We start from the raw sequence: 24,053 nt of genomic DNA on the forward strand, positions 1-24,053 counted from the left end.
TGGTGCTCTGCTGTCTAAATTCCACCACCAGTGAATAACACAATATTGCAGTTTTCCCTTCTATCCTATTTTGTAGTATCTACGAAGGGAAGAATTTATTTATTGCCTTTCTTGGACACAGCCTGGGACTGGCCCCCCTAAATGGCTTGGTCTTGCCTTTGGCATTTTTCCCACAGTCCTTAGGATGCACTTCCATATTTTTGTCATTCAGCCACACCCTGAAGAAAACTCAAAATAGAAGAGTGCTCAAGTGTAAAGGAAGACAGCAGGCTATAAATGCCTCCATTTCTGTAGAGATAATAAATATAGAACAAGAAATGAAAAGCAGAGTGTAGTGAGAACTTTAAAGTTTTCCTGAAAAATGACCTTTTCCCTCCCACAGGAAAATTCAGTAGGAGAGAAGAGATGGCACAGGGTAAGTAAAGTAGGTTTGCTCTGGATTATTACATGCTAATTACTTTGACAGCTGCTTCTGAAGCAACATCTACATTCAGGGCATATGAACTCATTCTACTGTGTCTGTCTCTGTAGATCTAATTCTGTCAGACTGAGTTATAATTCAAGATCAATGGGAGGAAGGGAGAAGTCTGTTTCAAGCAAATGGTAGCCCTAGATGATACAAAAGTAGAAAAGATCCTTACCAGAGCTATTTAGGAAACTTGGATGAACACTGCAGATGGGATAAGAATCAGTTATTTAAAGGCTTTTCCACGTCTTTCTCTGCTTCCCATATATAAGAAGAATACGAGACTTAAAAAGACCATTGTTCATGTATCAGTGTCACATACCAAGCAATGGAAGAGATTGTCACTGAGTGACTTTGGCAATGACCGGATTTCTATAAAAGTAAATTGAAAACAGATTTTGTTATTTTCAAATTATTTTAAGATCAGTGAATTACCTACCTTTTGTGTGTTGCTGACTCACTGATTATTTGAGTCATTATGGGCTAAGTCATGACGTGTGATTAGGTCTGCCATATAGCCAGGTTTTCCCAGGCATGTTGTCCTATTTCCAGACAAAGTAAGACGAATGTGATTAATTATTCATGCTTGTCACAAAGCCTTGTCAGAGGTCTTCTCCTTCCTTCCCTTCCCCCATACAGGTACGAGCCCTGTGGGGTTGTCTACCACCCAAATGGGGCAGAGTGACTGATCCCAAGCCTACCAGCTCTGCAGAGCCAGTGCTGCTACCCCATGACATCTGGACATGTCAGAGCCACTGCAGTGGTTTTGGTCCAGAAGCCTTGTAGCTTCTGGAACGAAACCCAGGAGCCGTACATGCAGCAAACATCCATTTTAGTTAGTAATAATCAGGAACCACCAGGGTCCATCAAGGTCTCACAGAGCTGACTGCTTTGGCTCTGCATGTTTATGCCTCTGTGCATATTAAATTCCTCCTACTTTACCTATGAGACATAGAAAAATCTCTCTCAGTTTGACCGGTGGTGTAGTAGAGATGGAAATAAGAGGGGTTTTATACAACTGGTACACCTTCGTATGTTGCAGACATTCTCAAAGCCAGAGAGCTCTTAAGGAAGCAGTGGGGAGGCTCATTTTACAGCCTGAAGCACCAACGGGGTCTCATGTCTCTACTAATAATATTCTGGAGTTTACGTCTCCTCACTTGTCTTCTAAGTTACTGATTATTTTAAAACTTCAAACTCTAAATAAAAAATTTAAACTGTTTTCTGACATTTAATTGCTTCCAATGTGCTTGTTGTTGGTGGGAAAAGAAACCTCACTTTTAACATAAACAACTGCTTCTTTAAGGAATGAGGTTTTCTTTTTTTAAAATGCAATATTAAACTGCATATAGACTAATGCTTTTCTTTTACCTTTATATCTCTCCCTTATTGCATGTTAGGCTGTCCCCAGTTTTGGGAGAATCACTTGGTTAGTTCTAAATATAGCACTGCATCTGCTCTTAAATAGGAGTGAAGGGGCAGTAGCCTTTAGAGAGGGGAATTATTTGTTTTCTTCAGGCAGTGTTTGATAAGCTGGGAAAGGCTGGTCTTCCTCTCTGCTTTGCAGTTTTTCTATATCCCTTGGTAAGTCCATTTTCCATCCATATTTTTCTTGTACAGAGCAAATGAGAGTGCCTGTAGGAGGGGGTTGGGTGCTTTCTTGTAAAAAAAATATTTACTTTCCTCAGGGAAAACAAGCAATAAGCAGGACTCAAATTGATTCATGAAAAGAAAAACAAAAAAGTAGCTAAGACTTTTTGTCCTGTGCACAGTCACCTTGATTTTATTGTGTATTACATTCCCTCTGTTTCTTTCTGCATATTAAGAACTACATTACAGAAATCCATAGCTCTACTCATATATATTTTTTTCCAGTTGCAAAAATGGTGGCAATGCCACTTTCTTTTGTGCTTATACTATATGATTCCTCTGAAGTCTGTGTCTAAATAATTAAGCATAAAATCCTATAGTAGCTGGAAAAAGATTTGGTCTGATGAAGAATGGGATGTAGCTAGGCCAAAAAAAAAAGAGAATCTACTTTTATTTTGTGTCTGCCAAGCTTTCAAGTACATGTTTCCAGAAGAAGTTTCTGGTGTCCGTATTGCTCTAAGCTATGTGATGTGTTCTGTGCCACGTGAAAATTCCATCTAAATACCACTGATAGAGCCTTGGGAAATCAAGTTCATGCTCTTGAAATTATGCCTGTGTGTTGATAATGCTTATGAGCCAGTAAAAGTACCATAATGAAGGAAAATGAACATTGGGATGATGGGAAATGATTTTTATCATCTCACTGTCCAACATTCTTAGATGTCCAGTTGAAGGGATATAATACACTTGCCAAGTGAAGGGAAATCTTCAAACTTTATCAGAACATGTTGGAACTCTGTGCACTTGGAATGTTAGGGTGGCAGGGTTTCAAGTCAATGCGGACAAATTTAGCCTTGTTTAATTCCCAGTCTTGTATGATCACGAATTCATAAGGTAACATCCGTATTAGTACCCTTTCTGGGATATATACTGTTCAGCTTCTATTAGAGATATGGAAAGAAAGTCAGTTTGGAAGCTTCCACTCCTTTCCTTCATGAGAGTCACAGAAAATCCAAAATTGCATTCTTTTTTAGACTCACTAAAATGCAGGAACTGGTGCTCCCCTCCACAACAATTACTTTGCTGGAGGGAAGGGTACCCATGACTGCCTGCTCCTTACCTCCACCAAGCAAAGCTCCTCATCAAGGGTTGTGGAAATGACTGTGACCACCCATGACATATTTCAAATTACCTCCACACTAACTGATCTGGCTAGAGGGTGAGGGAAGCCATTCAGGGACTATTACAAAGTCGAGGTGTTCATTCTAACTAATCATAGATGTGCTGTAGCCAAATAATTGCATTAAATTGCTGAATCTATCTGTATGTCATTGAAAAGAATATCATTTGATGTTGAGAGACGTTGAAAGCCTACTCATTCGAAACATATGAAATTAGTAAAAATGGTAGACACAACTGTGATGGCTGGTACTGTCAGCTGCTTGAAAACGTTGCTTTGCTGGATATTCAGATAAGTAGAAATAGAGGAGAGAACTCCATCTTTATGTTTAATAACCAAAGTAATGCATGCTTTTCTGGGGATTATTCGAATCTGTTTAAAACCAGTTGGAGAAATGAGGAAAATACTATTCCCATGAAAAGGAGTGTGATCAGTAAAACATAAGACCAACTACAATGTAGCTAAAGACAACAAGACACAAGAAGTCTTCATGCTTGCTGAATGATGTCTGGAATTCAGCAGAGTAAGCAAATGAGAATTCCATACGTTTGTTTTTTTTTTTTTTAAAGATGAGCATTTGTGTTCTATTGTCAAAAAATCTAAAATTGAATTCTTATCCAGACTGAACAAGATCTTCAATGAGAAGGACTGAAACATCTTAAAATGACATTATATTTGAGTAGATTTTAAAATTCATCCTTTTTCATGGACAAAACATACATTTCTGTGTAAGATCTAAATATACACGTGTGTACAGAGATAAGAGACTGGAGAGACATATTAGAAATTTTGTCAAATCAGTTTTTTACCAAATTAGTTTATTATTAAAATGGAGAAGATTTAAACAGATCCTCTACATCCCATTCTGTTTAGACTGCAGTGTCTATGAGCTGCATAATGATTTATGATGGCTTTACAAGATTTCCACCAAAGTCACTTTCTGGGGGAAAATGCTAATATGTTATTAAGTCCACATTCTGTACAGCATGGATATAACCATCTGGAAAGGATCACATATTTTTTGAGTCAATATTGTAATTTTTTATATTGGTCAATGAATAAAAGGTGGGGTTTTTTTTTCCTTTTTTTTTTTCCTATCTTTCATTGTGGTATGTAGGTGATATGGATTTAAATATATTTTATCAGTTAAGTATTGGGGGCTTTTATGCACCATAGAAGTATAAGTTAGCAGCTTCCTGAAAACACTTAACTTTGAAAAATGTGAGGAGCAGCTAGCAGAACAAGAGACAAGTAGAGGAAAAAATGTCTAAGTTGTGGGAAAAACAGGACAAGCCCTCCAATCAGTGCAAATGGTCGAAGAAATCTCTGGCTACGTGAGGACAGGCAAGAACTTGTGAATAATTTTGGCACTTCTCCAGATGGCCAGGAACAGAGATGAGCACAGAAAGTGCATGTTGCATGGTATAGCACTGGCAGGTCAGGCCGAGAAAATACATGCTGTACAGTGCATTGCTCATGACATGAGCCTTCTGAATCTGGAAATGCAAACTGTCTATCTATGGTGAGTGCAGCCATGTTCTTCTTCCCATGGCATTTGTCAAGACATCCATCAGTTTAGTTGGTTGTGTGCCTGCTCTCTGAGGCAATGTAGATGATCATGCTAGAATTTACTGCTTGTCCTCTAAATCTTAAATTAACTCACTTATCAGACTAACAATGTTTATATCAGACCCGTGGCTTCTCTTCTCAAGAATGTGGCCCCTTGTCACGTGGTCCTAGATTATGGCTTTCTATTCAGATCAGTATTACTGTGTCACGAAACTGTGCATATCCTGACCTGGGAACTCAGCCCTTTACTCATGGTCAAGTAAAAATTGTTGTATACATGCTTGTTATATATGTGCTACAAAGCATGAGGAAATGTATGTTTATGTAAACTGACTTGAATAGTCTAATTCACCTGTGGTTTATGTCATTAATCCTTGAGGACATTTTGGCTGATATAATATTTTTCTTTGGGTTTAATAGTCTTCTGAGTGGTTTATACAGCACATAGATTAGTGCACTTTAGGTCCTTTTGATGGCCCCAGCATTTATAGTCATAGAAATTAATAGGAATAATAATAGTAGAAAGGAAGGATTACCATGGTGCTGCATTGCACTAACAGGGTCAGATGAGACACCAAGTGTTTTAGGATCATCTTTTTCCTGTAATTCTAGCTCTTTTTCTTGAAATCCAGGATCATTAATAGGATCTGCATGGATGTAACTCAAGGATTGTTCATGACACACAGACCATATATTTCAACAAGGCCTCCAAAATTCTTGCAATAGAACTTGGTGAATAAAACTTGAGATTTGCTTTTTAATTTGTTATAATCATTCAGATAATCAATTTGTCTTTCTCTGGACTTATGCTTTTTTGTTGTTGTTATTGAGCTCTCAGTTTTCCACTGGGATTTTCCCCCCAATTTCTCTGCCAGACCACTGGCTGCAACTCACTTTTGAGTCAGTTCTACCAATTCACTTGCCAGTGTAACTAGGTCTCCAGACACTGTCATTAATAAAATTTTGGTTCACCTAAATCAACAAATTCAGTGGGGTTAAGCTTTCATCTGCATAGCATGTTCTCTAACTCTGTTAGTGGTAGGTAGTCTACATATTAGAATATATTTCAAACATCTCATATAAAAGTGGAAAACTGGTAAAATGGTCAACATATTGTTCCTAGGAATACAGTATAAACTTCTTTCATCAGGAGCTCAATATCTTACGTGCTGCTTTTACATTGGGACTTTGATTTTGCTCTTCTGATACTTGTCTTTACAGCACTATTAAGTATTAAATGCAACATTGTTGTAATTACCTGATGATTATTATTACATTTGGAATTGTTGCCAGGCAGCTCCCCTCTGTATTAGCAGAAGGCAAAGTGAGTCTGGCTGCTAACAAGCTCAGTTAATTGCTTGTATGGAGGCTCTGAGTGGATGGATACCCTTGTTTCTATACTAAAGGTGTTTGGGTAAATGTGAAAAATATATGAACCCAAATTTTGAGAAGTCCTGGGTGCTGACAAATAGAAGAAGATATACTAATTAAAACATAAGTTGCACATTTAGTGAAAAAGGCTGGACTGCAAATGACAATGGTGTTTTCTCCTCTCTCAAAAATGAAAATGACTCAGACTGTGATCTATCCAGATAAATGGGCATTACTCTGCAATTGTTATAAAGTGGATCTCAGTGTGAGTTATATACATACCAGTATGTACATTGCATGTTGATAAACTCACAGATTTATTTAACTTGGCCACATGTAAATATGCGTAGCACTTAACAGTGGAGTGAGCTTAATCCATGTGTTTGTCCTCTGCACCTTCATTTAGGCAAAAAGGCTAATTAAAAACAGAGAAAAGGGAACATTATACCATTAATTGTCCAGTTAACATATGAACTGTTGTGGAAATCCAATGTCATATACACAATAGTCACACAGTTAGCAGGAAGAAAACCAGTATTCGATGTCTGCAGATGTAGCATCACATGATGAACATATATCAAAACCAGGAGAAGCCAAGGCTGCTTGTGGGTCTGTGCAAATCTGCTCATATAACCAAGACGTTGTGTCATACGATGAGTTAATAGGTCCATGAGGAGTCCATGTCAGTTCAGCATTGTATGAGGGCATCTTACTAAGCCAGCATCTCTGCGAGGTGCTGAGCTAACTTGGGTCATGCTAACTTTATTTCCCTAGAAATGTGACATTATATTTCTTTAATGTTGCATAGTAATGTGGTAAACCTGTTTCATTTTTGTTTTGCAGTGTTTGGTGCTTTGCCTAAAGCTCTCATTCCTGAACGTGTGACTTGTCATTCTCATATCTCTTGAAAAAGGGTTGAAAAGGTAACTCTAAGTTATGCAGAAGATGCAGTTATGAAGTGATAAAATGTAAAAACCTCTTTAGATCTCAGAACTTTTTAAAAGAAGATGTGACTTCTATTAAATATACCTACTGCTTGCTCTTACTTTTTCTTGGAAAAGTAAAAGTAGCTGATATGAGAACATCATGATTTGGGAGCACCTGACTTGGCTCTTGACTATCTGCAAGTAACAATCACACACTGTTGCTGTTTTTCACTCTACACAATTTATTACTAGCATTTCCCTTTTTTGATAAATACTATATGCTGGAAATACGGTATATATTGTCATTTTACCTTGTTAAATGTTTTATCTAAATGAGTTTAGAAGATTTCTATCCAAATCCCTTTGAGCTTTCATTTTATATACATCATGAAGCTGCCTATTTATGTGGCTTTTTGTTACAAATTTGGACTTCTTGTGTGGGTCTGAGGCAGGTTCTTCTTGGCATGGTCCATGTCCAGGCAGGGCCAGGCTGTGGGGAGCTGGAGACTGCATCTGCTGTGTCCTTTCTGGGGAGAAGCTGATGGCCCTGGGGGCTGACATAGGGTCCTGGCCTGTGGGCAGGGTAGAAGGAACTCTGGAGGAGGCTGGGCCGGGACAGTCAGGTCCATTGCTGTCCTCAGGACCCTGACACACTCTTAATGTTGTCCCTGGGTGAGCCGGTGTTGCTTCACTTGCCATGGGTGCTCTGAGGTGGATCCCAGGCCATGCCTCAGCCTGTGCCCTGCGTGCTGGCATGGAGCTGGCAGCCTGCATGCTACAGGAGAGCATAACAACAGGGACACTCCCCTTAGCTCGTAGTAGGGTATTGGAAATTACTGCAGTAATTTACCTGACTAAGTCTTCATCTGCTTTATATGCTTGTATTGGGAGCTTGCTTCTGTTGTCACTGAAGTGTAGGTACCTTGTGGGGGAGGTTTTGGCTGTTCAGTTGGGGTCCCTCACCACAGTTTTGGCCAAATGGCCCCAGAGTAGAGAACCCCATATCTAACCCGGACTGCAGTTACACAAGCTGGCACCTACTCACAGCATGGCTGGTGACATTCCCCACTTCTGCAAGAAGTTATCATCATATTTCTAATGAGCACAAAGGCGTGTAGGCACCTCCATGCTCTTTTAATGATGTGGTTGGGAATCTGCTTAACTCTAACTCAGTGGGAAACATGCTTTTGTCCCCCACACTTCTTGTGGGAGCACCCTGAATGTTTCTTAGAACCTTCTATCCAAATAATGATCAAAAACTATGCTATGCTTTGGAGAAAGTCCACAAGAAGGAAACCGGAATGATTGATAGGAACCCATGAGGAAAGATTGCATGAGCCAGCTTTGTAGGGTTTAAATAAGAGAGCAGGAAAGAAAAGTAAAGAAAATCTTCAACAGGCTGCTACAAAAGTGGGCGAATACAGTCTATTTGTTGTCATGGTGAATTGGACAAAAAATAGTACGCATAAATTGCCAGAATGGAAAATGTGAAAGGTTTGAAGAGCGAAGAGCTGAAATATCTAACAATGGCCAAAAACCTGTCAAATTTCCATCCGTGGGAAATTCTATGGAGATGTTAAATGACATCTGCAAAGAAGGGGAAAAATGATCTAGTAAGATATCTTTTAGGCTATCCTCTGTGATTCTATAGCTCACACTGTATGAGTGATAAGATACAGCCTGAGGTACCCATGTATGTGACTGATGGCTCTATTTGTCACAAATTGGTGCAGTTTTATACATTTGTACATGTTCGCACACATGTCTACATATCAAAAAATATCAAACCAAAGTGTCTGAAACATATGGCTAAATGTGTGCATGGCTAAATCTGTGGCTAACTTCACTCTCTGCAGGAGTTACTGGTTGGAACAAGAGGAAGCATGTCTTCAGTAGCAGTGCCGTTTTACCAGAGGAGGCACAAGCACTTTGATCAGTCCTACCGCAACATTCAGACAAGATATATACTTGAGGAATATGCAGCAAGAAAGTAAGTGCCATGTATTTGAGCATAGACAGGTCTCTTTTTGGGTAGTCACTTCTTAGAATCAAGATATTCACCTTTCCCCTCCACCCAAAAAAATTGTGATTTATTCAGAATGATAGTTTTCCACTTCCTTCCATTGGCATGCCCCTTGTCTATAGTCTCTCACCAGCATAGCTACACTTCCTAACAACATTGCAAGATACCTGCACAGACCTTTTAGCTTAGGATCTGTCCTGTTTGCTACCTCTAAACTGAAAATTTTTCCTTGTAGTCTAAAATTGAAACTCTGACTCAAGAAAAATTGCCATGAAATTTACTGTAAGTCATAGAAATAGCTTTTTACCCATTCTTCTGTATGACATGATGATATTCCTGCTCCTGAAGCTGGCCATAACTAATTATAGCTTTTGCAATTCAATTTCCTTTTTTAAACTTAAATGAAGGCTCAATGCTTCTCATGTGAAATCTGAGTTTTAGCCAGAAAATACACATTCTTTTTATCTCAAAGCCTGAAACTTTGTATTGGGGTTGCTGTTCTCCCTCCTTAATAATTAACATGCCTACCTAGCTGTCTAGCTGGTCCAGATTCCCTTATGAAAGAGGAGAGTTTATGCAGCAGGTTCTGTGAATTATAGAAAGGCAGGAATACTTAGAAACAGACAATGCTATGGGGAATCTTTGTGATTTGTGCATTGGAGAGGCTGGTACCCTTGTGGTTCACTGAAATGCTATCATTGCACCTGAATGATTGAAGACTGAAATAAATATAAATTTAATAGAATGAAATAAAACACCCAGTGATCCCCAGTGACAGATGATGGGCATTAAGGCCTTGAAGGACAAGTGTCAATTGGGACCTAGTGCAGTCAGTGAGGATGCAAAAGTTTCTCACTGAACAGTGCTCAGTCATGGCATTCAGCTCAAAGTAATTTCTTTGACATTTGTGAGTTCATGTTTTACCTGAATTTCTGGGTTATAACAATGTCTTTTATATTTGAAGGGCTGCTTCCAGGCAGGCTGTTTATTATGAATCATCTGGCTTGGGCAAAACAACATGTAGACTCTGTGCCAGGAGGGCACGCACCTTGGCGCATGAAACAATGCAGGAATCCAGGAAAAGGTAAAGCTTTGTCGGTCCAGTCTTACCTGTGTAGTGACTCTGGTCCCAACTCTTTTGCCAGGGCTCTTTTCAGAGTTGACAAGACTAGAGGCTTCTCTGTCACTGTTCTTAACTAATCTATTTTGGCTGGAACACTAAATGACTGAGTGTCACTTTCAGTCTCATATTTCATCCCAGAGTTGTTCCCCTGATCCCCACTCTGACTGCTGAAAACAGCTTTAAAACAAAAATAAATTAGAATCCACCTAGTATCCAGAACTCATTTTGAACAGGCCTACTCCACTATTCCTAATTTCTAATTTGGATCAATTTAAATGTTTTAAATTCTTTCCAGAATATCAAAAGAGTTTACTGTCATGTCTCAGTTACAGACTTGATAAGAAATCCCAGAGTAACTGTGCTGATGACAATATTCCCCTTAGTGAATTTCGCTGTTTCTGCTCTGCTTTGCTCTACAGTTACTACACCAAAACCATGGAGGATTTATATTATAAGAATGAATTCTGCCATGTTTGCAGAAAATACACTGTGAAAATCATATACATCCATATGGTTCTGGTACTTTGATTGGTTTGAAATATATAACCTCAGAACAGAAATCTCTAGGAAAATAAAATGATTTTGCATACTTTAATTTAGTTTTTAATTTCATCAATATAAAAAAAGACATGGCAGAACATGACTGGTATTTAAAGTGCACTGAAATGGTACAAAGATTTTTTTTTAAATATCAGACAAATAATATTTTGATCTACTATTCACTGAATTTCGTGGAAGTTTTCTTATTTGGGTTATGCTTTCACAGTCTTGCCATATGTTGACTATATTGACAGACATGTTAGAAATATCTGGTATTCAGTACCTTCTTTTGTCCTCTTGGGAAGGAAAAGAGTGGCATAGGCTGTTAATTGAATCAGCATGAATGAAGGAAATGGAGCTAGCTTCTCCTAAAAACTTTTATGAGTTGGGTTTTTTTTAAGAATTCTGGAAAATCTGTGTAGTTAGATTTTCAGGGAACAGCTCAAAATTTTTTCAAAACTATAATTTCCTGGTAGTTTCTGCTCATCATTTTCAAAGGACAGCTTTTTTGCATGCAACTGTTCATCAAATCCATGTGAACTCCTTGGTCTGTATCTTTCAGATGAGGTCAGCTGATAGCAGCCCATGGAGCAACAAGAGCTCCCAGGTTCTAAAGCTAAGGTTACTATGTAAGAAAGGCACAACTTTTAACAGGTTGTGAACAGGCACAGAACTTGATTTCACTCCTCTGCCTTCTTGTGTCCATAGGAAGGAAAATCAGGGGCCAGAAAGAGGCCAGGCAGGTTCTTGACATCAGCTACCAGAGGACTGGGGGGAACCAGTCAATGTGACCAAAGCAGAATTCAAGACCTAGAGCTATAGCCCCACAAATACAGGGGGAAAGAATATGAAGAAAATTCACATGATTTCACATACTCATTATTAGGATATGCAGATAGATGCTAAGAATGATGCCTAACCTAAATTTTACATCCTGCTGATATGGTTTCAGAGCCTTTGGTTGCCAGATGTGTATGAGTGACAAATTTAAAGCTTCATATTAGTTACCTGATTTTTTTTCTTGTCCCACAGGAGTCATGAGCAAAAGTCTCATGCAAGTGATGAGAAAAGAATCCGTTTTGCCAGTGAGTTGTCTGCTTTGGAAAAAGAGATTCACACAGCCAGGCACCGTGCTAGAGAGCATCTGGATAGACTTGCTGTGCAAAGAATGGTACCTGCTGAATCTTTTTGCTCCTATGCAAAAATAATTGCAAGATATACTGAAATTTAGGCCTGTGCTTCAAATATGAGTAGTGATTAAGCATCTTTTTGTGGATTTAAGTTTAGATCTTCTACCCTATTTGAGTCTAGTGCCAGATGCTTCTTTTCTTTTCCCATGTTTAATAGGTAGAAGAAAATATGGCTCTGGAAAGACATATCATTGAAGAAACTATAAGTCGAGCCCCTGAAATTCTGGTGCGCCTGAGGTCTCACACTGTCTGGGAAAAGATGTCTGTGAGCCTTTGCTTTACTGTACAAGGATTTCCAACCCCTGTTGTACAATGGTAAGAGACTGGCCTTTCCTAGCCCTCTAAAAATGTTGTTAAGCTTTTTGCATTTGAAAGTTATGCCGTAAGTGATAAGTGTCACGTATATAATGGCTTTGTTAAATCCACTTTATAATCCTCGTAGATGTGCTGGATCGCAGCAGTTGATACTGCAGTGGAGGGAGTGGGAGGAAAACTTGCTGAGTGGCTCCATGCAATGTGAGAAGCAAACTCAAGTATTTCAGAAGGCAGACAGTGGAAGGCATTCCAGTCTTTCTGGCCATTGAGTTTCCTGAACACAAAGTCACAAATGACAAATTACACAGAGTTCATAGCTACTTTCTAAGCCTGGATAAATGTGCATGGCATCGCTGTTGTCATGGGCTGTATCCGTGGTCACGTTGTGTTAGCTTCTGTTGAGGAGGACATAAAGGTCCTTGCAGTTGACCTCCTCTCTGGACAGGTGCTGTCTTGTATATGTGAAAGCCTCAGGCTGGACTGTGAAGACCTAACACGAGGCACAGTTCTGTTGCTGCTCCCCTTTTTAGTGCTGAAGTGTTTTACTGTGGTGCAAGATAAAGCTTGCTTCCCATCTTGTGTCAGGGGTAGTGGACTTGAAAGTTCAAGCCCCATGCCATCCTCTCTGTACTTCTCTTCCTCCTCCTCTTCTAGACTGGGTGTACATCTTCTCTTTCCACTTCCTTGCTGCTGTGATGGTCCTGCTTTGCCTTCATGGCCCAATATGTATCTATCCATACAGACTGGAAAATACTGCATGAGAGTAGACAGAGTTCAGATGATAGTAAATGATATCTTGATCCAAAGATCTACCAGAAGAATGAATAGTTGCCGATATTTATGAGTTTTGTTTTTTTCTTGATTGTCAGGTACAAAAATGAGGAATTGATTTTCCCTGCAAGTGATCCAACAAAGTACAGAATTGAAAGCAAATATGGAGTACATGTGTTACATATAAACAGGTAAATCTTTCTGGGGAATACAACAGTTATTAATACTCTATACAAAGTATTTTATATCAAATAAAATTAAAAATTCACGCAAAGGCTGCAAGAGAATTGTTAAATTCAGCACACTTTTCTGTTGGTACTCACTTTCAGGCTGGAGAAGGTTCACTGAGTACCTGCCTATTAGATTATGAAAATGAAATGAAAAATCAGACATTTATATTCATTAACTTCAACAATCTACAAGATATAAAAGAAGAGGCAAGTAGCTGAAAAAGTGGTAGCTCCTTTTTTATTAAAATTATACCTTCTCAGCATTTGAAGTGGAAAATTATATGTTCATATCTTCTTGTCATGATGAAGCTCTTTTAGGTAAACAAAAATATAGCTGGGCAGGGTAGGGATACACAGCTGTATTTGTTTTACTGCATGTCAGGTTCTGTTTAGTTTTTCATCTCCTTTCCTTCTTTTCTTTTTATTTTTTTGTTTTGTTTTGTTTTGTTTTCCAAAAAATAAGGAAGTGTAAATTATTTTTTTTAAAGGTTCTAATTTAATTAATTTTATTTTTTTCAAAATGTTAACCTTGTGATAGAGAACATGCCTGGGTAGAACAGCTTCCCATAAACTAATCCCATGCTTTCCTAAACAATTGAAATATTGCATATAACTTAGTGGAAGCTTTTTAAAAGATATAAAAAACCCAAATAAAAATTAAGACATGACTGCAATATTTAAAAACAAAATTAATGTCTAGAACAGAGACACAAATCCCTTCTTTTAATTTCTCCAGAACATGAGTATCAGCTGTGCTGAAACAGCTGGAATATTTGTGGCTAACACTTGTCTGGCCAAACATTTAATCTTCTACCCTGTCTCCATCTGTCAGCAGTGGAAGTAGCCCTGAGCACAGCCTTGTGGCATTAGTACAGAAAATAAGTGCATCATTCCTTCTGCTTTTGGGAAAGACTATTTGCCTTTGCCATCCTGCAGCCAAGTCCAGCCCAACTTTCAATCTTTTCATAGCTCAGGATGGGAGAAACATATCCCTGTACAGAACCTGGCAGCAAGAATCACCAGGTTTTTGCTCCCTAAGGTGCTTCGAAGGCACTCAGTCTTCTGCCCCCAGGCCATGGATAACTTGCTAACTGCTCTCTGTATCCATGAAATCTGTCAACACCACTGTTTCTTCCCACCAACATTACTTTTGACCATAAGAACAGGAGGTTAAAAGATAAAAACAGATTGTCCTTTTGCCATCCTCTCCCTTTTAGCAGGGAAATGGAAAATGCTCTCCTTTGTCGGGATATGTGTGAGTGCCAGTCAGGAGATGAAACTTTAGTCACTTCCTGATGGTGAGTGACTTTGACTGCTTATTTCTTTTGGTTATCACTCCTGAAGAACTTCTTGGTGAGTCCAGATGCTAGTTATGTAGCATGTAGGTTCCTTTGTGACATTTTGGGACTAAATAGCTTTTGGAAGAAATGAGAATCAGTGCTGATGCTGCTTTCTGAGCACCTGTAACCATCAGGCTGAAGGGTAATAATGGCTTCCATCCCCTTGGTGCTTTTTATCTCTTTTATGGGCTGGTTATCAGTCATGTAGGCACAACCACCTTTGGGAGTGTTCAGACTCAGCCGTATTTCAGAAAAGTTCAGACATAGCACAGAGTCATTTATTGGCACATACTCAGGTTTCCCCACCCCCTGTCTACTAGTCCCAGACCTCTCATGCAGACTCATGCAGTACTCATGCAGACTCTCTCACATTCAGCCAAGCTGCCGTCTTCTGAGACAGTTGCTCCATTTTTATTTCATTCTGTTTGGCAGTGTGACCTTTCTGCCACTTAAAGATTCCTGCCTGCTCTCACACAGATTTCCCTTCTACACTTAAAATAATACTGGGGATAGTTATGATTTATACAGTTTATTAAATTAAAATTTTTAATTTAAAATTTCTTTCTTTATTGATAATCCATTTTATTTCAAAACCTGATCATCAGCTGTATTTTCTGTCCAAAACCACAGAAAATGAACATGCAGGAGTGGAAGAACATGTTGTTAGAGCATAATTAAGGGCATCTTGTATTGAAAGCAATGGATGTATGGATAATGGTTGAAATATATAAATTATTCATGCTTTTGTACAAACATATATAAATTAATTCTGTATCTTCCACGCATATCTTTGTGCACTTATGTTTTATATTTTATGAATAATTTGTTTTTCTGGGAGGTGGAGCCATTGGGACTTTCTTCCTATCCACTTCTGTGCTCTTCTCAGCTGTTCATACTAAAGTGCTGAGCTGAATGTAATCTTATCCACAGCCACTCAGAATGGCCTTGGAATTTCTTGGCTACTTTTCTAGCACTTCAGCGAAGCCCAGGCAGTGAACTTTTTCCTTCTGATGCAAGTGGGATATTTATTCCTGTGAGTATTCCCTGATCCTAGTGGAAACATTCTTGAGGAACCGAAACCTTACCATCACCTTGTTGTCTTAAAGTAGTAACTGGACGCAATTTCATCCCCCACTGTCTGCTGTTATCCAGAACCCATAAGCCTACAGTAACCAGATAATTTTAATTTCTCATATTTTTTATGATGCTACATTCTCAATTTACCACATTTTCTGCATGCATTCACAGTGCTATCATATAGGGTCTCTTTCTAGCTCCTTTTAAACTTCTTCAAATGGGAGTTTGAGATCAAGGTCTCCCTTGAGCAGTAAAGAAAAGAAGTTTGGAGTTTAATTCTATTTTTTTGCACATCTCGTAATTATAGCAGAAGTGATACGTGTTTGGGTAGTGGTTCATCCCATCTTTCAACTCACATCTGATAGGTTATTAGGAGGAGACTGTGAGGAATCCTGGGAGGCAAAGCTCCTGGTAGTTGAAATGGATCATACATATCTGAGAATGTGTGGGTTTGTTTAAAGTGTACTTTTTGTCCCACATAATTTAACTATGGGTAGGCACACAGTACAAGAAAAGGCTTCTGTATCAGAGGTAGTCAAGATGAGGGTGGCCATTGCTTTATGGCATAGATGAAAAATGTTTTCTGTCTTAGTGAATATATTAGTAATTAAAAATTGTAGCATTTTTAAGTTCTTGGTTGCTAATACTTGTTTAGCAACAGAATTGGGCTTTTTTGTTTCTTTGTTTACTGTGATGATTTATTAAATGGATCACTTGGCTTTGGCTTTATTCAGCTGTGAATGCCTATGTTACAGTCCCAGTTACGTCGGCTGGTGTGTAGAGGAGACAGCAGTGTACTCCTCCCTGGGGGTATTCTTGACTCCCCCCCCTCAGTGAGCAGGAGGGTGAGCTGAGCCGGATGGTAGGAGCAGGGAAGGACATCTGACTTTCCAGAGCACTGTCAGTGTGGTGCGGCCACACAGTTTCATATCTACAGGGCTCGAGGTTTAACAGTATTTTATCTTTTATTAAGGCCCTCTCCCTTTCCTATTTAATAAAGTCACAGCCTAAGAAGTGCATATCATCTCTGAGGAGAAGGTTTGCAGCTGCATCAGCAGAACTGTGGCAGAGCCAGCAGAGTGCAGTGTAAGACCTGCTGGCAGCAGGCAGGGCCAGCCTCTGATCTGGCACTCCAATCCTCAGCACCACCTGCACCGCTTCAAAAAGGAAAGCTTAAAAATTGAACGAACCATCTCTTCTAGCTATTCTCATTTAAAAAATGACCCTGTGCAGTCATTATAGTGCTATTTTAGTTTGATTAGGCACAAAAGGCTTGAGATGATTTAATCTGGAGAGGTAGACAGCGAGGCGTGCCCTTTCTCCGCTGGAGTGGAAGCAGAGCAGAGACAGAGGTGTTGAGACAAAGGCGATCCTCCGGCGTAGCCCGCAGAGCCTTTGAGCTGTGCAAGGTTGGTGGGTGATAGACTGCAGCTCCCTGCGTTTTGCAGGTATGCAGTACCAGGGGCTGTATAGGCAGCAAAATGGTGTACTGCTTTCCTCTCCTTGCTGAAAGGCAAACAACAGCCCCCAAATACTTGATCTTCTGGCTTGTCAGTCACTGTCCCCTATAAGCTGCCCTAGCTGGGAGCTTGAGGAAGTGGCCACCTTATAACAGAGGTCCCTCTTCCCTAAACACAGAATCCAACCAACAGAAAGAATCAGTCAGATTCAGTCTGACTGGAGAATCAGTGCAGGAAATGGCAATTCTGCAGAGTATTTCCACATTTTGATGTCATATAGCCATAACACTGAAAATTTTGTCATTTGGATTCAAAGGAGTAATTTTTAACTCTGTAATTTACTACGTACTGCCTCCTGTTCTTTACATGCACTGAATTGTGTTCTAATTCAGAAAAAGATGCTATTTCACTCTTAACTCCTGTGTTTAAATCTGCACTAGGCAGTTGGATGAATATATGCATTTTAAATAGATATATCTGCCTGGGGAATATTCCCCACACAAGCATTAGCACTTCAGAACCTCATGTGGATTCAGAGCAATTTAATTTTCACAAAAAGTATTAGTACCTTGGGACAGATACAGTTCTGCACTCACATTTTATGCTATCTAAATGTACTCCATGCATATTTTATCTGACCTTTGTAAAGGCTGAAAAACACATTCTCCATCATAAAACAAGAATAACTGTGAGACCACACCTTGCCTCCTGGGTACTTCAAGTGTAGTTTCTAGCTGGTCTTGACTCAGTACGCTTTACAGTGCAATTTAGGAAATCTAAGATTTTTTTAGCATACAGGGAAATAGATAATTTCAAGGATAATCCTCCATCTGAGCATTACCTGGCACAAAAGGAAAGTCAGAACCTAATGTAACTTGCCATCCTGTCCAACTTTCTTCGTAGTGGATATGAAACAAAAGTGCTATCTAGCTCCTAGCCACTAAAATCCTCCATTTCCAATATAAGATTTAAAGGCATTTCAGTGAGTACTAGGCTGTCTAAGATGGTTTATTTGTCTCCTGGAGACTCAGATGAATGATCATAGCAAAGAATTTTAAGTTGCTTTCAAAGCAGTAAGCTACAGAAAATGGGTAGAGTTGTTATGACCTCTTAAATAGCAAAAATTGCCTAGCCTGGGGAATTGTGTGTTCACCATAACCATAAATACCTCATTTCTCTTCATAAAAAACAAAGGATGCTGTAAGAATGTGGTCAGCTATTTGGTCAGTTACTTCTTTCTTATGTTCCCCTCGGGAAAATGAATTATAACTCTATCACTAACTTTTGTCAAATATTTACTTTCAGATTTTGAGCTTCTTTTGACTAAAGATATGACCCTTTTGTGAATCTTCTGTCTTTTCTAGAGACATTTAGGATCATACTCTTATTTTCTCTACCTTGGACACCATCACAAACAGAAAGATCCCATCAAAAGATGTATTTTGCTGTTTCTTAAGAGAACAAAACTGTAGTGAGGGGATTGAGAAGAGCACAGATATATATCCACTTGAAAAGTTAATCTGCTATCTGCCATTCTGTTTCTTCATTTTAGGGAGACAACTTTGCAGTACTTGCACCTTTAAATTTCTGAAACTTTGAGTGGTTTAGCACAGTTTGGGACCCCAAGTTAGTCCACAATACATGTTTCTCTATTTTCAGGATTATTTTTAGGCCACCTGTTTTTTAACAAAAATCTCTCTTTAGTTCCTAAATCCTGTGTAATTCTTACAGATATTGGTTCCTGTTTAACTATTTTATCTGTTGTTCTGCTAGAAAGTGAAGCCAACACTGAGAGCAGATGATGACTGGTTTAAAGTGAGATTTAATCAGAGTTAACCTCAGTCAAGCAATGTTAATTTTTTATCTTTTTTGTTAACCCTCTATAGCAACAACAAAATGTTAGAGCAGTTAAGTTGGATTTGAGAGAAGCGAAGCAGCCTGAAGTAATGCTTTGCTTATGTGAGGAAATGGCCTAGTGCAGCAAAGCTGGTGTAATGTTCATCACTCATTTATGACATGGGTGCTGTGTGCTGTCAAATCATGTCCAGGCCAGGGAGGGATCAGGCCTGATCAGCAAACACAGCATGGTTGCCCCAGCAATGTCCTGCCGGGTGTAAGTGTGCACCATCTTCTGGGAGGGTCTAGCTCACCCAGGAGAAACCTGGACATGTAGGTGGTAGGAAGACACTATGCACCTCTGTAGGTCTTTGTCAGGATGGTGAGTGGCCTGGGTTGTGGCCTGAAGGGCAGGAAGACTTTATGGGGCAGGTATCTGGGGACAAGGACTGCAGGGCACACTGTGGCCTGTACCTGCCACCAGTGCCTAGGAAATGCACTCCTGGGCTCTGCCTGATGCAGCAGATTGAAGACATTCTCTGCCACAGTGACCTCCTGGTGTGAGATAGACTAATTTTCTCACCCTTCAGGACAGGGCTGTCAGACATCCAGTCTGCTTTCTGGGAAAGGTCCCTTACTATCTCCTGAGCTGTGTGTGGGAATCCTTTTTGTGAGCTGGAGCACACCAAGGCATGGCAAGGGCTGTTCTAAAACATCAGCACTAGGGCAATCAAAATCCAGTTTCTGGGGATGAATGCTGTTTAATTTGTTAATATGTAATATATGTTATTAAATATACTATGTATTATATTTACACTATTTACTGTGTATTCTATATACAGATTCTTAAATTAGGGATATAGCAGAGTGACGAAAATGCCTTACATTTCCAGAACAGTTAATTCTGCAAAGCCCCTTGTAAGAAATTTTTGAGCTTTTTCATTTGTTGTTAACTTGCTATATTATAGTAAGATACTGTACCAGACTGTGATAAACACCTGAATTATGTACATTTCAGTATAGAGAAACATGCCTTAGGAAATTGTCCTGTGCTACAGTTTTATATTGCTTTTTGGCATTTTATTACACAAGTGTTAAATAGTTTGGAACTGGGACAGTGAAAAAAATGTTCTGCTTTTAAAATTCATTGCAAAGAAATGTTGTCAAGTCTGACATCTCTCAAGTCCAGAATCAGTTAAGCTTTATGGAGCTTTATAGCTCTGGGAACGGGTATTGTAATTTTAAAATCCTTCATGTAAACAAACTGTTAAATAGCATCCAGCCCAGAGAATGGTGCTGAATGAGGTTACATCCAGCTAGTGGCTGGTCACAAGTGGTGATCCCCAGCCCTCAGTGTTGGAGTAAGAACTGTTTGACATCATCAGTGACATGGATGAGGGAAACAAGTGCAGCCTCAGTCAGTTTGCAAATGTCACCAAATTGGATGAGATTGTTGATCTACTGGATGGTGGGAAGGGTCTGCAGAGGGATCTGGACAGGCTGGATAAGTGGGCTGAGGCAAATTGTGTGAGGTTCAAGAAGGCAAAGTGACAGTCCTGCACTTGGGTCACAACAACCCCCTGCAGTGCTATGGGCTGGGGACAGAGTGGCTGGAAAGCTGCCCAGAGGAAAATACTGGGCATACTGATGACAGTGGCTGAACATGAGCCAGTGTGTGCCCAGATGGCCAAGAAGGCCAATGGCATCCTGGCCTGTATCAGCAGTAGTGTGGCCAGCAGGACCAGGGCAGTGGTCGTACCCCTGTACTCAGCACTGGTGAGGCTACTCCTCAAGTGCTGTGTCCAGTTCTGGGCCCCTCATTACAAGAAAAACATTGAGGGGTCAGAGTGAGTCCAGAGAAGGGCAATGGAGCTGGTGAAGGGTCTGGAGCACAAGTCCTGTGAGGAGCAGCTGAGGGAGCTGGAGGTGTTTAGCCTGGAGAGAAGGATGCTCAGGGGAGACCTTATTGCTCCTACAACTGCCTCAAAGGAGGTGGTAGCCAGGTGGGGCCAGGTTCTTCTCGCAAGTAACAAGTGACAGGACAAGAAGAAATGGCATCAACTGCACCAGGGGAGGATTAGTTTAGATATTAGGAAAAATTTCTTCACTGGAAGGGTTGTCAGGCATTGGACCAAGCTGCCCAGGGATGTGGTTGAGTCACCATCCCTGGAAGTTTTCAAAAATCATGTAGCCATGGCCCATGAAACCCATGGTTTAATGGTTTAACATGGTGGTAGTGCTGAGTTGACGGATCGACTTGATGATCTCAGGGGTCTTTTCCAACCTTAATAATTCTATGGTTCTATGATTTCAATTCTTTTAAACTGTTTTTCAACCTCACTGTTCCTGTCCAGTCTGTACTAGGATTTTCTACCCAGCTGCAGTCCTTTAGGTTATGTAGCCTAGTTTTATGAATTTGATAATTAATTGTATGATAAACTTTGTAACTGATTTCATGATTTTGTGAAATATATGGCTAAAGGATTGCCACCAGGAGGAGCTGTTAGACATGTAAATTTAAAGAGAGAAATCTCAATTTAATGGAACTTTCATCAAGTTTTGCTTTAGCCATCACAGTACAGATAGTATCGTCTTTATAATCTGACACTGTCCAGAACATATGCAAGAAGTGAAAAATAGGTGTCTGATGTGTCTGTGACAGCTGCTACATACTCCAAATTTGGCATTCTGTTATGCAATTTCCATAAAACACCCTTACATATTCCTTCTCCCACATCTGCGATATATGACCTCTTAGAAGACAAGTGCAATCAGAATTTCATCACTTGGCAGTTGCCAAGAAGACAGAAATTTGTTCTTCTGAGAGGAAACTAAATGCATGCATGCATAGTATTGTATCTCATAACTGAAAATTTTTGAGTGGTCTCCATTAAATATAATACTAAATGAACTATTCCTGATGGACAATTTTAAATAAGAAAATAACTGGGGCATCAAGGTTTGCACCTATATTTTAACAGTTGGTCATATATGTGCTCATGTAACTTCAAGGAAGGATGGATTAAGTGAGACAATATATCAGTGTTTTGCACCAAGTAACTATTTTTTGCTTTATATTTGTTTATACTCTTCTTGCATAATGATTTTTTTTTTTCTCACTAAAAAATATGACAAACCAAGCCATGTATGCACATAAACAATTTTTATTGGTGTTCCTGATTTTTTATAATTTTCCTGGATTGAGATATGAGAGAGGCAAAAAATACCAGTGTCTGCCAGCTGGGAATAGCCATAGAAGGCAGAATTTTAGCAAGAATCACATCTATTTTTACTCCATGTCTCTGTCCTAAAATAAGGCAGAAGGGCAAGATGGACTAATGAAGGTTACATACAGAAAGGGAATAGCCAGACTGGCATTCTCCAGCTATCTCCTTTTGATCATTCTCTAAAGGTCATTTCCAGTTTGCTCAAGTTAATGCAGCCTGTGCACTAAGCTGTGATTTTAACTGCAGTTAAAAACAGTAGCAGCTTTCTGATTGTCTTTCATCGATGTCTTGCACTGTGTGACACCAGTGAAGAGCTTTATACACTTTCCTTATGGTTGGCATAGTTTAGCTTGTAATATAAATCATTAAGAGAATTTTTATTTGCATAAAGAGACATCTGTTTTTCTCTGTCCTCTTTTCAGAGCTGACTTTGATGATTCTGCTACCTATTCAGCAGTTGCAACAAACATCCATGGTCAGGCATCAACAAATTGTGCTGTGATTGTGCGAAGTAAGACCTACTTTATATTTAAAACAATAAATAAATATAATGCGCATGTCATTGAATATTTCTTGTATGTTTATTTATAGGGTTCAGAGAGGAGGGAGAACCTCACCCAGCTGCGATAATGCCCTTCCACTGTAAGCCTTTTTTTCTATTTGCTTAGATAATTTATGTCCTCTTGTCAGAGTAACATTTTACAGATGAGAAAACTGAATACAACTTGCTTCTTCTGACTTTGCTTTCTAAGCATTCAGTTACAATAGGAGCTGTCCAGATGCTCTTGCTTTGCCATCTGAATTTCTAGATCAGCATACAGTATATCAGAAAGCTCCATCTCCTGCTCAGATCAGACACTACTCTGTGCCAAGTACAATTTACTTGTACTGAAGAATGCTCTCATTTTCTCATGCATAGTGCCCCTGTCATATGACGTTTGCTTCACCCACATTGATGTCCAGTTTCTGGAGAAGTTCGGAGTCACTTTTGCAACTGAAGGTGAAACACTGACCTTGAAGTGTTCTATGTTGATCACACCAGAGTTGAAACGACTACGACCTCGTGCTGAGTGGTATAGAGATGGTAAGTTATTACACTGAATAGAAGCTACCTGGAAAATGCTGGAGGAGATGCTGAGGGCACAGGTCAGGTTTAGAGCACCATATTCTCAGAATGAAATTTGGAATAGAGCAAAAAAATATCTCTAGTTAGAATTTATAGTCCTGCACTCTCATTTAAGTGACTTGGTCAACATCTTCTTGAGCATATGTTAATAGCAACAGGAGGTAACCTTTTATTATCTGATGGCACAATAGTTAGAACATTTACTTGGTAGAGATCCAAAGTCAGATTTCACAATGATTTATAGTTGAATACTGTGACCACTGAGCTGAAGGGTACTCACAGGCAGTAAATTGAAGTTTGAAGTACTGAGGTATGGGTGTGGGTCTCCACTTTAATCTTGCTCCAGTATTTATTGTGAATTTTGTATTAAAATCACATGAATGTATAGTTAGGAAATACTTACAGAAGCCAGGCCTGATACACAATATGTCTGCTCTGCTGTTAATGTGCCATGTTGGTAGGTTTCTTACCTCGCCTCTTGTGTCAGTGAAAACCTACGTTATGCCACTCTTACCATGAAGTGCTCAAAATAACATCACTAAGCTTATAATCTACTGGGGTGGATGGTACACAAACCCTGGATGAGTAGTGTTTGTTCACTGCACCAAAAAAGGGTTTTGAAACATAAAACTAGCTACTTAGAGCTTAATGGATAGCAGCCTGTTGTAGATATTTAGCCCACCACTTTTCACC

The 24,053-nt window shown here is 39.4% G+C and overlaps 1 protein-coding gene across 2 annotated transcripts in view; it reads left to right on the forward strand.

The window, feature by feature from the left end:
- The first annotated feature begins 1,993 nt into the window (after positions 1–1,993).
- MYOM2 (myomesin 2) overlaps positions 1,994–24,053 on the forward strand; it is a 76,535-nt gene continuing 54,475 nt past the window's right edge. Inside the window, exons 1-10 of one of the 2 annotated variants that reach the window (XM_042017166.1) lie at positions 1,994–2,050; positions 7,020–7,099; positions 8,959–9,092; positions 10,090–10,209; positions 11,821–11,959; positions 12,136–12,293; positions 13,163–13,255; positions 22,657–22,745; positions 22,826–22,876; positions 23,154–23,318. In XM_042017166.1, the coding sequence (XP_041873100.1) occupies positions 8,986–9,092; positions 10,090–10,209; positions 11,821–11,959; positions 12,136–12,293; positions 13,163–13,255; positions 22,657–22,745; positions 22,826–22,876; positions 23,154–23,318 (922 nt within the window). In that variant the 5' untranslated portion in view covers positions 1,994–2,050; positions 7,020–7,099; positions 8,959–8,985. The remainder of the gene's footprint in view (positions 2,051–7,019; positions 7,100–8,958; positions 9,093–10,089; positions 10,210–11,820; positions 11,960–12,135; positions 12,294–13,162; positions 13,256–22,656; positions 22,746–22,825; positions 22,877–23,153; positions 23,319–24,053) is intronic. The other variant, XM_042017167.1, reaches the window with a different exon arrangement.

Source organism: Corvus kubaryi, unplaced genomic scaffold, assembly GCF_017639235.1.
Source record: "Corvus kubaryi isolate FWS band 111438036 unplaced genomic scaffold, C.kubaryi_AGA036_p1.0 split3-73, whole genome shotgun sequence".
Lineage (NCBI taxonomy): Eukaryota > Metazoa > Chordata > Aves > Passeriformes > Corvidae > Corvus > Corvus kubaryi.